This window comes from Chlorella variabilis (genome assembly GCF_000147415.1).
Source record: "Chlorella variabilis unplaced genomic scaffold CHLNCscaffold_10, whole genome shotgun sequence".
NCBI classification, from domain to species: domain Eukaryota; kingdom Viridiplantae; phylum Chlorophyta; class Trebouxiophyceae; order Chlorellales; family Chlorellaceae; genus Chlorella; species Chlorella variabilis.
In genome coordinates, this window is record NW_005435078.1 from 777,717 (window position 1) to 792,359 (window position 14,643).

Genomic DNA, 14,643 nt, shown 5'->3' on the forward strand with positions numbered 1-14,643 from the left:
GAGCGAGAATTGCAGGGTGGGGCAGCAGAGGGAGTGAGAGAGGGAGGGAGGGAGGGGGCAGGCTATCGCCGAGGGCTGGCGCACCGTCTCCACGCACGGGCGTATCCGGGCGGCGGTCCTCACCCCATGCCCTGCGCCTGGGTCTCGGCTCGCCACCGCTGAGCTGGTGCTGCCGCTCGGCGTCCCCTGCGGTGCCTCTGCAGGTGGCGGGCGTGGATGTGGCGGCGCCCTTCCAGCGGCTCAGCTATGCAGAGGCCATGGCCAAGTATGCCTCGGGTGAGGCGCCGGCAGGCAGGGCCTGGCAGGGGCTGGCTCCGGCACGGCGAGGGTTGTGGTACCGCTGGTGCCACCGGCGGTGGAGAGGAGCTGGAGCGCTGGCCTGGCAGCTGCCCTGGCCCTTTCCGCCTGCTGCCCCACCTTGCTGTGCCCGCTTCGCTGCCCTGCTGCTGCCTCTCCGAACCTGCTGCCTTCGACTTGTTGCTGGTGCCTGCCCTTGGCTGCCCTTGGCTGCTGCAGACAAGCCTGACCTTCGGTTTGGGCTGGAGATGGCTGAAGTGACTGAGGCAGTGCGGGAGTGCGGCTTCAGGTGAGTGTGTGTGTGTGTGTGGTGGGGGGGGGAGGCGGGCATGGTGCTGCTTGTGTGTGGTGGCTGAAGCGGATGAAGGGTGTATGGCTACCAGCTGGGGGTGCTCCCCACGCGTGGCTGCGTTGCGTATCCCCTCTGCTGCCCTGCCCCTGCCCCGGCTGGACTGACGTTGGCGCAGGGTGTTTGCCGGGGCGGTGGCGGCGGGAGGGATTGTGAAGGGCATCCGCGTGCCTGACGGCCGGCAGGTCTCCAACGCCAGGGTCAAGCCCAAGGGAGACGTCTCTAGTGAGTGGCGGCCTGGTGGCGGGTGCAGCCAAGGGCACGGGCCGGCCTCCTGCCACCCGCCTCGTGCCTGGGAGCAGCAGGGGCCTGCGTGTTCACAGGTTTTGGCAGGGTGCTGCACCCGCCGCCACCCCTGGCGGCGCCCCGCGCGCCACCGCCACCGCCCGCTGCTGTGAGCCCCTGCCGCAGATGAGGCGGTCGCCGGCGGCGCGGCGGGGCTGGTGTATGTGCGGGTGGCGGAGGGAGGGGCGATTGAGGCAGCCAAGCCGGTGATGGAGGGGCTCAGCGAGGAGCAGCGGGCGGCGCTGGTGCAGCAGATGCAGGCGAGCGGCGCTGTTGGTGACGGAAGAGGAGGGGGGCCTCTGTTGGGGCCTGCTGGGAGGGCAGCTGGCCGTGCCGCCTGCATCTGCCTCGCTCCAACCCCGCTGGCCTGCCTGCCTGCCTGCCTGCCTGCGTCTTGCGTTGTGCCTTGCGCGCAGGGCGAGCCGGGAGACTTGCTGCTGCTGGCGGCGGGGCCGGCGGGCGCTGTGAACAAGGCGCTGGACCGGGTGCGGCTGTACCTGGGGAGGAGCCTGGACCTGATCAAGGTGGGCGGCGGCAGGCTGGTGGCAGGCTTGAGGCGGGGCCGCCCCGCTGGCGTGCCGGCATCAGCGGCGTGCATTCCTGGGCTGGGAGCCGATGGTGGGGCTGTTGTGACTGGAAGCAGCAAGGTGGAAGGAGGCAGGAGATATCAGGCCTGACTGCGCTGTGCTGCACTCGGCTTCTGTACCTGTGCCACCGGCCGAGTACTGGCACGCAATGCCGTGTGTTCCCTCTGTTACGGCAGGAGGGCCAGCACAGCCTGCTGTGGGTGGTCGACTTTCCAATGTTTGAGCGCAACGAGGAGGAGGGGCGGCTGGAGGCGCTGCACCACCCCTTCACCGCGCCGCACCCCGACGACCTGGCGCGCGGCGACCTGGCGGGGGCCCGCGCGCTGGCCTACGACATGGTGTACAACGGGGTGGAGATTGGGGGCGGCAGCCTGCGCATCTACAGGTGGGGCGGGGGTGGTGGTGGAGGGCGGCGGTGCGGTTTGCGGCGGGTGGCGCGCGGCTGGGTGCGTGTGCACGGGCCTGGCTGCCGCGCCGGCCCGGCGCGGCTGCCCGCGGCGCGGCGCCTCGTGCGCGGCGCGGGCAGCATTGCGCGGGCCGGGAGCGCCGTGCCGTGTGTGTCTGTGGTGGTGGGAACCCGGCCCGGTGCCGCCAGCGGCGCTCTCAAGGCCCTCAGCCTCCCCCTCACACTCGCCTCCATTCCCTTCCCTCCCGCCCCGCTGGGCTGCAGGCGCGACATCCAGCAGCAGGTGTTTGCCACCATCGGGCTGAGCGAGGAGGAGGCGCGCTCCAAGTTTGGATACCTGCTGGACTGCTTCGAAATCGGGGCGCCGCCGCACGGCGGTGAGCCGGCCGCGCCGCACGCGGCCGCCCCCCACCCAGCGTGCACGCCGCGTCCCCGCCCTGCCCGCCGGCCGGCTTGCCCAGCCCGCTGCTCCGTGCATGCGCTTCCGCCGCACACGCGCCTCTGCCTGCCTCTGCCTGCGGCGACGAGGTGAACGCCGACACCCCTGGCCGACATTCCTGGCCGTGCCGCCGCGCAGGCATCGCGTTTGGGCTGGACCGTCTGGCCATGCTGCTGGCAGGCGTGCCCTCCATCCGAGACGTCATCGCCTTCCCCAAGACCTCGCAGGCCCAGTGCGCGCTCACCGGCGCGCCCGCCGGCGTGGCGGCAGACCAGCTGCAGGCGCTGCACGTGGCGCAGCTGCCGGCCAAGGCCGCTGGCAGCAGCAGCAGCGGCGGCGGCAGCGGCGACGGCAGCGGCGACGGCGCCCAGCAATAGCAGCGATGGCACCAAGCAGTGCGGAGAGTTTGCTTCCGGCTCCATCCAGCACTTCAAGCCTTCATCAAGACATGCGTGTTTTGGATGAAGACGGTTGTAATCGGATGTAAAGTCAAAGCAGTGGAACGGTCAAGCAAACAGCCAGGTCTGTCATGCAAAAAGTCAAAACCACCAGAGTAGCATACGAAACTCGCGAGTCACGCCAGGCCAGCCGGCCAGCGCTGGCGGCCGCTCAAGGGGCGCCTCTGCCCGCTGCCTCAGGGCCGGCCAGCCCCCAGCTCATCCTCCATCAGCACATCTCGGATGGCGGCCACGTCAGGGTGGGCGGGCCCCAGGTGCGCCTCCTGGATGCGCAGCGCACGCTGCAGCAGCGGCCGCCCGATGTCGTCGCGGCCCTGCATGAGGCGCGCACGGCAGCAACGGAGCAGGCAGGGGCCTCAAATGAGATGCGGTGGAAAACAGGAGGCATGCGTTCCATGCTACTTCAAGCTTCCTTTGAAGGAAGCACAGCAGCCACCGCCAGCCAGCCACAGCACGTGCAGCCAGCCTGGACTACGCCCCCCCTACACCACACCACATTTTTACTCCCTAAAGTACTCCTTCGCATCACCCTGCCCACCTGCTCCAGGTGGATGACGGCGATGTCGGTGAGGGTGTGCGCCACGTCGGGAGAATCGGGGCCGCAGGCTGCCTCCCAGATGGCCAGAGCTCGCTCGTACAGCGGCAGCGCCCTGCCCGCATCCCCACGCTGCAGTAGACGCAACGACGCAGGCAACGGGGTGGTGGGGCAGCCAGGCACTGCTGCCATCCAAACAAAATCTGTCGGCCGTGCAGCGGGACCAGCAGCCCCCTGCCCGCGGCATGCTCCTACCTGGTTGTATAAGATGGCCAGGTTGCTGACGGCCTCAGCCACATCGGGGTGGCTGGGCCCCAGCCGCGCCTCCCGCGCCCGCACCTCGCCCTCATACACAGACGCCTCATCCTCCGCCGCCAGGCCCGCCACTGCCGGCGTCGGCTGCATGCCGCCTGCCTCCTGCTGCTGCTGCTGCTGCTGGTGAAGTGGCGGCGGCTTTGCCGCGGCTTGCCGCTGCGGCGCGCCGGCAGGCTTGGCCCCAGCTGCCGCTGCCGCTGCCTGCTGCGGCCGGGCCGAAGAGGCTGTTGCGCCGCCACGTGCAGCGGAGGATGGAGGTTTAGCGGCGGCAGGGGCTGGCACTGCGCCGCTGAGCATACCCTGCTCTATCTGCTCCCTGACCTTTGGATTCAGGTCCGTCGGAAGCAGACGCTGCACCGAGGGCCCCGCCAGGAGAGCTACCTGCACCGTCAGCGCCACCGCTGCGCCGCGAACCTCTGCGCTGCTGTTGCTCAGCGCCGGCCCCACAAAGCCCATGAGCGGCCCCAGCGGGAAGCCCTCGCTGGAGCCCTCGCCTGCCATGCCAATCACCGGCAGCAGCGCCGACACCAGCTGCAGCCTGCAGGGCAGTGGGAAGGGCCGGCATGGATGCCAGGGCTGCTCAGCTGCTGCATGGCCCACCACGTTCTGCACGATATCTCACACACGCAGCAAGCAGTGCGACGTGGGCACAGAAACAAGCGTCTGCACGAGCAGCGCTGCACGCCCCCACCTGCCCAGCACGACTTTCCAGGCGGCCCCCGCCTTGGGGGCGCGAAGGAAGGGGGCGGTGGCGCTGCGCAGCCCCGCCTCGGGCACGCCCGCCAGCGCAACCAGCGCCTCTGTCGCCTGCTCCCGCGTGCGCTGGTTGAGATCCGCCGCCTTCTCCGCCAGCACCGGCAGCAGCTCCCCCAGAGCAGCCTGCAGGTCCCGCGGCGGGCAGGCGCCTGCCTGCGCTGCCACCAGCGCCCGCAGCGCAGCCAGGGATGCCGAACACACTGCGACCACCTTGTCTCGCAGCGTGCGCAGCAGCACACGCATCAGGGTCCTCAGGTTGTCTGCACGGGGCAGGGGCAGTCGACAGCAGCCACGTGTGACAGCACGCGTCGGCCGGCAGGCAGAACATGCCACGTTAAGACGTACAGCAAGCAGGCAGCCGTGCGAAGCCTGCCCACAAGCCAGCCGCCTGCGCACCCGAGCCGCCCTCCATCCTGCCGCCCTCCAGCTCCTTTGCCAGCCAAACCAGCGCCGCCTCCCGCAGCTGCCAGGTGCGGCTGAACACGCAGCGAGCCAGGTACTCCCCAGCCACCTCCGCCAGCGGCCCCGCATCCTTGGCATCCACCGCCGACAGCGCCTCGGGCGACGGCAGGTCTGCGGGGGCCATGCATAGCAGCGGGGAGGAAGACGTTATCGAATAGAACAGCAAGCGGCCTTACCAGGCATGCGTAAGCCGCTGCAGGCAGCGCGGCACTAGCTCACAGCCGTACCTGAGGGAAACCCAGCGGGCGCTGGGCCTGCGTCGCTGCCATGGGAAGCAGACGCACGCGCTGCTGCACCAGGCATGCTGCTGCGGCGGCTGGCGGTGGGCTGGCTGGCCTCGTCGCCGGTTGGGATGCTGTAGGCGCCCTTTGCCATCGCAGGCCGCTCGTCGTACGCGTTCCAGTCGCTGCCAGATGGGCTGCCAGCCGGCAACTGCCGCCGCCGCGCGGCTGCGCCCGCGGGAGGCGAGGCGTCGTCGCCGCCGCCCTCGACTGCTGCCGCTGCGTGACGCTGAGCGGCTGAGGGCTCGCCAGACGCATGGCCGCTGCCGCCTTCCGACAGCCGGGCCGCGCCCAAGGGCGCCGGGGCGCCACCCACAGCGCTGGCGCGGCGGCTGCGCGGCGGCGAGAAGGCGTCCTCGCCATCGCCGTGGCCCGACAGGGCAGCTGCGTATGCCTTGGCTCTGCAACACACGTGAGCACGGCCCAGCAGCGAAAACTTTACAAGAATCTATATTCTATAATACTGAGCCAGTCCGGCACGAGCCACCCTGGTTTAGCCACCTAGCCACATGGCGCCACGCTGCGCTGCCATCTACACACCCAAGGCACCACATCCCTGCGCACCCCTCGCACTGCAGCGCCAGCGCCCAGCACACGCCGCTGCAGCACTGCGGCGCCCACCTGTGCCTGTCAATCTCCACCTTGAGCTGCTTGGCCAAGTCATAGTCCTCCTGCTCCACAGCGGCCGCCTTGCGCGCCTCCAGCCCCGCAATCGCGCCACCCGCCGCACGCAGCCGGTCCACCGCCCCCTTGAGCCGCTTGGCCTCATCATAGTCCTCCCGCTCCACCGCCTGTTGGTGGGAAGGCATGGGTGGGTAGCGGCGGCCGCAGTGGGAAGCAGGCACGGGCAGCGCATGCCAGCAAGGAGCAGCAGATGCCAAAGAGGGCACTTGCTGGCAAAGCGGCGGCAGGCTATAGCTTATAGCGGCGATTGGCAGCAGCCAGCCTGTCGCGCTCCCATCCCCGCCCCACCTGCTGCTTCTGCTGCTGCAGGTCTGCGATGCGCTGCGCCGTGACTGCGTCCACACCCAGCTCTGCCGCCAGCGCCGCAGCCGCCTCGGCCGGGCTCGGCACACGTTGCTGCTGCTGCGGCTGCGGCGGCGGTGGCATGAAGTGCTGCAGATGCGCCTGCGGTGGCTGCATGTACTGCTGTGGCGACTGCATCGGGTGCCCAAGGCCCATGCCCGCGGCCTGGGGCGGCAGCATGCCGGGCGGAAGGCCGCCGTGCAGCGTGGCGTAGGGCCCGCCGGTGTTGGTGATGGGAGAGAGCGGTGTGGGGCCCAGCGGCTCGCCCATCAGGTTGATGGCTACAAGGCTGACCTGCAGGTGCAGGTGCCAGCAGGTGGGGAAGCAGGTGGTGCACCAGCTGGGATCTGGTCACCCGTGTATGATGCCACCCCGCCTGCCAGCCAACCGGGGCACCAGCCCATGTGGCTGTCCTCACCCTACCTGGCCATATGCGTTGGCGGCATTGGCGTGGCACCGGTGGATCACCAGGCGCAGCAGCTGGGCGGGCACGCCGTTGAGCGCCACGCTCTTGAGCTCGCGCGCGGAGAAGCCGCTGCCCTCGTTTGTGTCAAAGGCGAGGAAGCCGAGGCGGCGCCAGGTGGCCTTGCTGGGGTCGGCGGCGGTGGCCGACGGCGCGGGTATTCCCACCGAGCCGTTGCCGCTCATAGCTCCACCTCCAGGGCCCTCAAACGTGCCCACCAGCAGCTCCACCTTGCCCACAATCTTGAACTCGTGAGAGAGGAGCTGGATCTGGGTGAGGCGCGCCGCCGCTTCCAGGCGCAGCGTGAGCTCCTGTGGGTACTGGCAAAACCTGCACAGAGATTGAGAGCCCGGCATCGCGGCAGAGGCCACCTTGTCCCGCAATGGGGTGCCACGTAACGCGTCCGTGACTTGCTCTGCAGCGCCAGAAAGCAGCACGCACGCAGCGCATCCTGCCGCCGCCCCCACCGCCGCGTGCCGCGCCCACCGCACCTCGGCGTGCACCATCCCTTCCTGTCGGCGCTGTGGTATAGCAGCTCTGTTGCTGGGAACTCGGGGTCCTGCGGGCACGAGAAGGGGCGGGGTTAGAGCCTGGGAGCCGAGCGGCACTCAAACTCGGCGACAGGGCTCGACAGTGGGGGCCTTTCCGGCAGCGTCCTGACCTCCCCGGAGCATGCTTGAATGGAGAAGGGCAGCCTGACGGGCATGGCTGCCCAGGGAGCTAGAGGACGGCAATCAAAATGCGTGGCGGTCAGAGCAGGGCTGTCATATGCACTGCAGCAACTGGCAAGTACTCCAGCATCGAAAACCAGCAGCAGTTGGGATTCCCATCCACGCATCGGAAAAAGTCAATGCCGTACGCAGTACAATCGAGGCTCGATTGGCACCATCTTCGCCCGCGTCGCATCAAACCATCGCAGATTCAGGCCACACTGCAGCATCAACCGTGCACGCACGCCCACCCATTCTCAGCTTACTGAGCGGGAGCAGGAGCAAGCCATGCTGCGAGCGGCCCAGCAGCTTGGCAGGGCCTGCAGCACCAGCGCAGCGGCGCTAGAGGGGCCAAGAGCGCTGCGGGGAGCCACCCAGCTCTCGACCCTTAGCGGCTGGCGCGCTTTCAGCAGCGGCGATGCGCCTAGCGATGCATCCGGCCCATCGGCGGCAGATTCCCCCTCGGAAGCCGCCCCCTCAGGCGGCAGCAGCAGCACCTCCAGGCCCTCGCGTCTGCAGACCAAGGAGTGGCGCTCCTGGATAGACACAAAGCTTGACAGCACGCTTGGAGGTGAGGGTGGCGGGGGCGCGCGAATGCCCGAGACATGCTGGCCAGCAACATCGCCGCCGCACAGCTGCCGCTGCCGCCACGCTCCTTTCTGTCCCTCGACCGCCCTTGCCGCAGGCGGCTCCCCGGAAGAGCCAGCCGCAGCAGCAGCAGCCAGCCCAGCCGCGCCACCGGCAGACGTGGAGCAGCGGTCGCGGCGCGCGGTCGCCATTGCAGACGCGCTGCAGGCGGCGGAGGCGCTGCCTGCCGAGGCAGCAGCAGATGAGGCGGCGCCGCGCGGGCCGGCGCCGCGCGGGCAGCGCAAGGCCAAGGGCTTCGACCTGGAGCAGCAGATTTATAACATCGTGGCGCCGTCGCGCCCGGTGGTGGAGGATGCAACCCTCCCTGAGGGCGTGTCTAGTTATGGGCAGCTGGCCATGGCGGCCGACGCGCCGCGCTTTGAGCGGGGCGCCCACAACATCGGCGACATCTCCCCGCAGCGCATCCACCCCACCCGCCTCTTCTTCCCGGAGCAAATCTACGCCCCCGCGGTGCGCGCGCCCAGCCCGCAGCGCGCTGCCGCGGCCACGCCGGGGAGCCTGGGCAGCTGGCTGCACGCCTCCCTCGCTGCTGCTGCTCGCCGTGGCCCTCCATGCTGCGCTGCTCCCTCTCTCGCCACCACCGCTCCCTCTCCGACACACACACCGCCACACACACACACACACACACAGGAGCACACACACATACACTGCCTCCTGCCTGCAGGAGCTGGATCCATACAAGGAGGCGGAGACGGCGCACGACTTTGACCAGAAGCCCCCGCCGGCCATCAGCCCCTCCGAGGTCAGAGACCTGGCTGACTATAAGAACGTGCCGCTGCTGGCGACCTTCCTGTCGGGTGAGGGGCCAGGCGCTGCGGGCGGGTGGCATGTTGGCGGGCTCAGTGTGTGTGGCGGGAGGGCAGGATGCGAGGCATGCTGGGAGACATGAGCGCAACAGAGCGCCGAAACGTGCAGGCGGGGTTGCGAGGCGCCGCATGCCTGTTTCCGTGCTGCTGACCCGTGTTTCTGCCTTGCTGTGCTGTGGCCCGTCTCCAGGCGCGGGCAAGCTGCCGCTGCGGCAGCGCACGCACCTGCGTGCCAAGCTGCACCGCCACCTGGCCCGCCAGGTCAAGATAGCCCGCATCATGGCCATCCTGCCCACCACCGAGCAGTGGAAGCCCTCCCATGGCGCGCCGGTGTCGCAGCAGAAGAGCCGCCACAGCCACCAGCAACGGCGGCACTAGGCTAGGCGCACCGCCGCCAGCCTGGAGAGGGCACCTCTCGGGGCCCGGGAACCTCCCCCGGGCGTGCGCCGCCGCTGCCGCTGTGCACTGTAACAAAAAGAAATGGAGTGGCGCGGCCAGGAGGCGCGGCGCCAACGGCAGTGCGAAGAGAGGGCAAAAGCAGCAGCAGTGCTGGGATTGTGCGTGTGGCATTCATTGCACCAACGGCCTCAAAAGCAGGAAATTGGCGGCAAGGGAGCACACGGGATACTGGCGGGGCGGCAGGCGTCGCGGCGCATGGCGTCCGCTGCTCGTGCGCGCCGCCCGGCCCTCCGCTGCCTCGCCACATGCGGCTGCCGCCTCAGGACAGGTCCAAGCTGTCGGCGGAGACGCCCAGGGTGTCGAGGAGGTGGCGCCAGCGGGGCGGCTCCTCATCAAAGATGTAGGTCATGGGCTGCACCAGCACGCCGCTGCCGCCAATCTGCGGCACAGAGCGGCGGGCGCAGGGCACGGGCGCGGTTTGGACCGGCCCCGTACCATCGACGGCGGCGCCTGGCGCCAGGCAAAGCACGCTCACGGCGGCATGCTCCCTGCACGCCGCGCGGCAAGCGGGTCGCACGGCCCGGCCCGCAGCCCTGGGCGCCATGCGGGCAGCAGGCAGGCGGGCAGGCGGGCCTCGCCTTGCGGATCTCCTTGACCGCCGGGTAGAGCCGCTTCTTGGGCACGCAGATGGTTGCGGCATACAGGTGCGGCTCCGCCTTGCCGTCGGCGCCCAGCGTGTACACACGGCTGACGGTGGGGCCCGACAGCCCCGCCAGCTCCGCGTTCTGCAGCAGGCGCAGGGAGACCTCGGCCGCGGAGCCGCCCCGCATGTTGGCGATGACAGAGTAGTAGGCGTTGGCGGTGAGGTGCGCCTCCAGCCGCTCAAGCAGCTCGTGGCAGATCTCCAGCAGGCCCTGCGGGGGAGGCGGGGGTGGCGGCAGGGGGAGGCGGCTTGAGAAGGCGGCGGGAGGGGGCTGCTTGAGGGGGCGGCTTGAGGGCAAATGGTCGGTGTATGGAGGGGGTGCCGGGCGAGCCGGGAAAACAGAGGCGCGGGTGGTGCTGCTTTCGCCATGCACGCGCGGGCGCCACCTGCCGCAACGAAGCGCAGCATCTGCCCCCAGCCAGCCACGGCCCTCTGGCCCACGCCGCCCGCCTATCACACACACACGCACCGGCCGCTCCAGCAGCGCGCGGCGGTTGGCCACCAGCGCGCCCTGGCTGTGCATGATGGTGCCACCGGCAATCTGCTTCAGGTTGTTCTCCCGCAGGGTCACCCCCGTGCTGACCAGGTCCAGGATGATGTCTGCTGAGCCCATGGCAGGGGCCGCCTCCAGCGCACCTGCAGTTAGGAGAAGAGGTGCAGGCGGAGGAGGGGAGCACCGCCAGAATACGAAGTGTCAGGAGGGTCTGTGCGGAGGGTCTGTGCAGCCAGCAGCAGCGCGCGAGGCGAGCCGGGCCGAGGCGAGCCGCGAGCATGGTTTGCGGCAGCCCAGGGGCAGCGCGGCCGGCTGCTGCCGCCGCCAAACAGGGCGTCCTTGGCAAGCCCGCACTGGCGCGCACCGTCGGCGCTGAGCAGCACCACGTTCTCAAAGCCCTTCTCGGCAAAGTACTTGCGGGCGATGTTCTGGTAGCCGGTGACCACCCTGCGGGGCGGGCAGCACCAGCAGTTGGGGTCAGCCGCCAGGCAGGCCGGACCGGACAAAGCATGCAGCACCTCGCTGCTCGCTCAACGCGAGCACGCGCAGCCGCCTGCCCCGCACAGCCATGCCCTGCCCAGCCGCGCCCCGCACCTGAGCGGCGCCTGCTCGCTCCAGGGCATGGAGCGCAGCTCCTCCAGCGAGTTGATGGCGGCAAAGCGGCCGCCGGTGGGCACGCCCAGCGCCAGGTGGCACTGCCCAAAGTCGAGAGCATCGTGCAGCACCACGACGTCTACGGGAGGAGGAGGCGGGTCCGGAGCAGGAGGGTGGGGAGAGGAGTGGGCAGCCCCTTGCCGGCCAGGGCGCAAGCTCTGCCTTGCGGCGTGCACACACCCAGCAAGAGCCCGCTGCATGCTTTAAACAGCTGCGCTTCGCCCATGCAGGCGGGAAGGTGGGCGGCCACCCACCCGGGTCGTCGTTGCCAATCTCGGCCAGCATGTCGAGCCCCACAATGCCCAGGTCCACATCTCCCGTGATCAGCTTGCGCACCACATCTGCACGGCAGCAGCACGCGGCGGCCGCGGCCGTCGGGCACAGATGCGGGACGGCATGGACCGCAGCCCAGCCGGGCGACGACTCCTCGGCCGCTACCGCCCGGCCGGCGGCTGCCCCACTGTCAGCAGCTGCCGGCTGCCCTGGAGCCACCAGCCAGCCAGCCAGCGCACCTGTGGCTCGCTGGAACCAGACCTCCAGATCGGGCAGCTGCGATATCCGGGCCACATACTGCCGCGGGTTGGGCTTGACCACGCTGAGCTGGCAGTCCTGCGGGCGGGCAAGCGGCGGGGCAGCAGCACGCGGCGGCGGCAGGTGCTGTCATAGAAATGTGGATGAGACAAGGAGGAGCCTCCGCGATGCATGAAATGGGCCATGCATGGCCTGCCGCTGCAGCAGCAGTGCAGCAAGCCAGGCCGGTCGACCCGTCGGCAAGACTGGGGCACCTTGAGCAGCTGCAGCGTATCCTCAGCCATGCGCCCCTTGCTGGGCAGAGCCAGGCGCAGCGTGTCCCGCTCATCAAGCTTCAGCGGCTTGGGCACTGCGGCAGCGACAGCAGGTGGGCCGGCGTGAGCAGCGAGCGGCGCTCGGGCGCCGGCACCACATGCGGCGATGGTGCCCCACCGCCCTCTGCTGGCTTCTCCGCCCCACCTGCGGTGCCTGCACTGTTGTTCAAGCTGCACGCCACCTCCAGCGCCGCTTGCCGGCCTTGCAGCGTCTGCCGGCGGGGTGCCGCTCTGCTGCCTGGCCGCCTGCTGCTGGCGATGCTGCTGCTGCTGCCGGCCCTGCCGCCCAGCCGGGCTGCACAAGCCACAGCAGGCGCGGCCCGCTGCTGAGATAGAGCTGGCGACATGCTGCCTCCTCACTGCCTGCCCCTGTGCTGCCTGTAGAGGCCGTCGATCGATGCTAAGACAATGGGAGCAGCACGCAGAAGAAGCGAAATGCGCGGCCGCCGCTCTGGCTAATGTCCATGCAGAGATGGGCTTGCATTGAGCGGCCAGGTGGTTGTTCATTGTCATTCAAGAATCTACCAAGTCTCTGGGAGCATGACGGGCCCCAGCAGCGTCGCCAGGAAGGCGCTGGAGAAGGCAACAGCGGCGGCGGGCAGAGCCGTGCTGCCCGAGGAAGGGGAATTCTATGTAGGTCCATTGAAGAGCCGTTTGCAATACCCCGGAGCCCCGCCAGCTCCCACATGCAGCTGCATGCTCCTCACCCTGCTCCATCCCTGCCCGCAGTACTACAAAAACTTTGCGGCGTTCAAGGAGAAGGTGGATGGGTTTCGTGGCCGGCTGCAGCAGCTGCTGACCTCGCTGCCGGTGCGCCGCCGCCGCCGCCGCCCACCAGGGCACCTCGCTGCCTGCCACCGTGGCGGCTCAAGCAAGCTGGTCTGTCTGCGCTGCTTGAGACACGCACACTTACAAATTCACCCTACCGCCTCTGCAGGGCGCGGGGGCGGCGCCGCCCAGCGAGGTGTTTGAGGATGCCGATGAGGCGGGCGACTGGGTGGCCGGCCTGCTGGACTCCACCTTGGAGCAGGTGGACGACTCGGTGGCAGAGGCGCGCCAGGCGCTGCAGCAGGGCCCCGCACCCGCAGGCGCCGGACCCTCTGGCACAGCAGCAGGCGCGCCGGCGGGCGTGGCGCTGCTGCCCGCCAGCGTGCAGGCGGCGGCCGGCGGGCGACGCGGCGGCGGCGGCGGCGGCGGCGGCGGCGGCGGCGGCAGCGGTGGCGGCTTCGTTTCGTATATGGACAGCCAGAGCCAAGTGCAGCAGCGGCCCCAGGAGGCCTTTGCTGATCCGGTGGACAACTCCCGGGGCCCCTTCCAGCACAAGCTCGACAGCCTGGCGGGAGTGGTGGACGTGGAGGCGGCGGCGGCGGCCGCCGCCGCGGCCGCGGCGGCCGGCGCGCCGCAGCCCCACCCGCTGCAGCAGCGCCTGGAGGGGCTGCAGTACCCGGCCTGGCAGCTGGCGCGGGGCGAGGCGCGGCCGCCGCACAGCCACGAGGACACCCCCTTCACCTTCATCGATACCGTGCCGGCGCTGCGTGCCGCGGCCCAGCGGCTGGCCGCCGCGCGGGAGCTGGCGGTGGACCTGGAGGCGCACAGCTACCGCTCCTTCCAGGTGTGCTGAGCTGGTGCTGAGCTGGCGCCGAGGTGGCGGAGTGGCAGAATGCGCTCAGGGCCCCAGCCCCCACCGGCGCCCTGTGCCGGGCGGAGGGAGGGTGTGCAGTACCGCATGGTGCCTTTTCTGAGGTGCTGGCCTGCGCCTGCGCTGCTGCCGCCTGCCTGCCTGCAGGGCTTCTGCTGCCTCATGCAGCTCAGCACCCGCAGCGAGGACCTGGTGATCGACACGCTGGCACTGCGCGCGCACGTCGGTGGGTGGGCGCTGTGGGTGGGGTGGGGTGGGGTGGGTGGGTGGGTGATTTTTATCTCTGCCAACCCATCGGTGTGTGGGCATTGTGTGTGGAGGGCGTGGGTGGGGCGGGTGGTTCTGACGCTGCCAACCCGGGCCTCTCCCACCCCAACCCTGCGCACCGCTCCCTCCTCCCAGCACCCCCCCTCCCTTGCTGACAGTTTCCGCCGCCAATGCCCCCCGCCCTCACTAACCGTCGCCCCCGCCAATCGTCCCCGCCGTGCCCCGCGCGCAGGCCCCGCGCTGGCCCCCATCTTTGCCGACCCGGGTGTGGTCAAGGTGCTGCACGGCGCCGACTCTGACGTCGCTTGGCTGCAGCGCGACTTCGGCCTCTTCCTGGCCAACCTGTTTGACACGGGGCAGGCGGCGCGGGTGTTGGGCATGAGGGGCCACGGCCTGGCGCACCTCCTCGACTTCTACTGCGGCTTCAAGGTGGGGTGCAGCACGCGCCGGCCAGCGCGTGCGGCTGTAGCTGCGGCTCCGCGGCGGCGGGTTGTGCTGCTCTGTGACGGCCTGTGCCCTTGCGCTTCCCAAGGCCCCGTGCCTGCCAGATGGTTTGCCGCCCCGCTGCTTGCCGCATGTCCCGCCAAAGCCACGTAACCGCCGCGCCACTCACGCACGCGCGCACGCGCATACGCCGCCCCTCTGCCCCCGCAGGCCGACAAGCGCTTCCAGCTGGCCGACTGGCGCGTGCGGCCGCTGACCCCAGAGATGCTGCACTATGCGCGCAGCGACACCCACCACCTCCTCTACTGCTATGACAAGCTCAAGGTGGGCGGGTGGGTGTGTTCAGGGTGCTGGTGGGTGGGTGGGTGGGTGGTGC

At 69.9% G+C, this 14,643-nt stretch overlaps 5 protein-coding genes across 5 annotated transcripts in view; 3 read left to right on the forward strand and 2 right to left on the reverse strand.

Moving 5' to 3' along the window:
- The window catches only part of CHLNCDRAFT_35428 (hypothetical protein), a gene marked incomplete at both ends in the record, with an annotated part of 4,596 nt that extends 1,856 nt beyond the window's left edge, over positions 1 to 2,740 (forward strand). The window contains 8 exons of the mRNA XM_005847547.1: positions 204 to 276; positions 517 to 586; positions 765 to 871; positions 1,058 to 1,203; positions 1,348 to 1,455; positions 1,695 to 1,903; positions 2,189 to 2,301; positions 2,502 to 2,740. Coding sequence (XP_005847609.1) covers positions 204 to 276; positions 517 to 586; positions 765 to 871; positions 1,058 to 1,203; positions 1,348 to 1,455; positions 1,695 to 1,903; positions 2,189 to 2,301; positions 2,502 to 2,740 — 1,065 coding nt within the window. The remainder of the gene's footprint in view (positions 1 to 203; positions 277 to 516; positions 587 to 764; positions 872 to 1,057; positions 1,204 to 1,347; positions 1,456 to 1,694; positions 1,904 to 2,188; positions 2,302 to 2,501) is intronic.
- A 2,931-nt stretch (positions 2,741 to 5,671) lies between these two features.
- CHLNCDRAFT_52317 (hypothetical protein) lies at positions 5,672 to 7,365 on the reverse strand (the record flags this gene model as incomplete). Its single annotated transcript, XM_005847716.1, has 6 exons — positions 5,672 to 5,742; positions 5,892 to 5,961; positions 6,143 to 6,490; positions 6,620 to 6,989; positions 7,151 to 7,218; positions 7,321 to 7,365. The coding sequence occupies 6 exons, from the start codon at positions 7,363 to 7,365 to the stop codon at positions 5,672 to 5,674; spliced, it is 972 nt and encodes a 323-aa protein (XP_005847778.1).
- A 292-nt stretch (positions 7,366 to 7,657) lies between these two features.
- Positions 7,658 to 9,201, forward strand: CHLNCDRAFT_133912 (hypothetical protein; the record flags this gene model as incomplete). The annotated part of the gene is made up of 4 exons (XM_005847548.1): positions 7,658 to 7,940; positions 8,055 to 8,467; positions 8,682 to 8,814; positions 9,014 to 9,201. The coding sequence occupies 4 exons, from the start codon at positions 7,658 to 7,660 to the stop codon at positions 9,199 to 9,201; spliced, it is 1,017 nt and encodes a 338-aa protein (XP_005847610.1).
- A 340-nt stretch (positions 9,202 to 9,541) lies between these two features.
- Positions 9,542 to 12,264, reverse strand: CHLNCDRAFT_133913 (hypothetical protein; the record flags this gene model as incomplete). Its single annotated transcript, XM_005847717.1, has 9 exons — positions 9,542 to 9,661; positions 9,879 to 10,136; positions 10,395 to 10,561; positions 10,783 to 10,865; positions 11,013 to 11,151; positions 11,327 to 11,413; positions 11,585 to 11,681; positions 11,858 to 11,952; positions 12,063 to 12,264. The coding sequence occupies 9 exons, from the start codon at positions 12,262 to 12,264 to the stop codon at positions 9,542 to 9,544; spliced, it is 1,248 nt and encodes a 415-aa protein (XP_005847779.1).
- Positions 12,265 to 12,457: 193 nt separating this feature from the next.
- Positions 12,458 to 14,643, forward strand: part of CHLNCDRAFT_133914 (hypothetical protein) — a gene marked incomplete at both ends in the record, with an annotated part of 5,057 nt that continues 2,871 nt past the window's right edge. Inside the window, 6 exons of the mRNA XM_005847549.1 lie at positions 12,458 to 12,550; positions 12,647 to 12,727; positions 12,855 to 13,529; positions 13,704 to 13,782; positions 14,056 to 14,252; positions 14,478 to 14,591. Coding sequence (XP_005847611.1) covers positions 12,458 to 12,550; positions 12,647 to 12,727; positions 12,855 to 13,529; positions 13,704 to 13,782; positions 14,056 to 14,252; positions 14,478 to 14,591 — 1,239 coding nt within the window. The remainder of the gene's footprint in view (positions 12,551 to 12,646; positions 12,728 to 12,854; positions 13,530 to 13,703; positions 13,783 to 14,055; positions 14,253 to 14,477; positions 14,592 to 14,643) is intronic.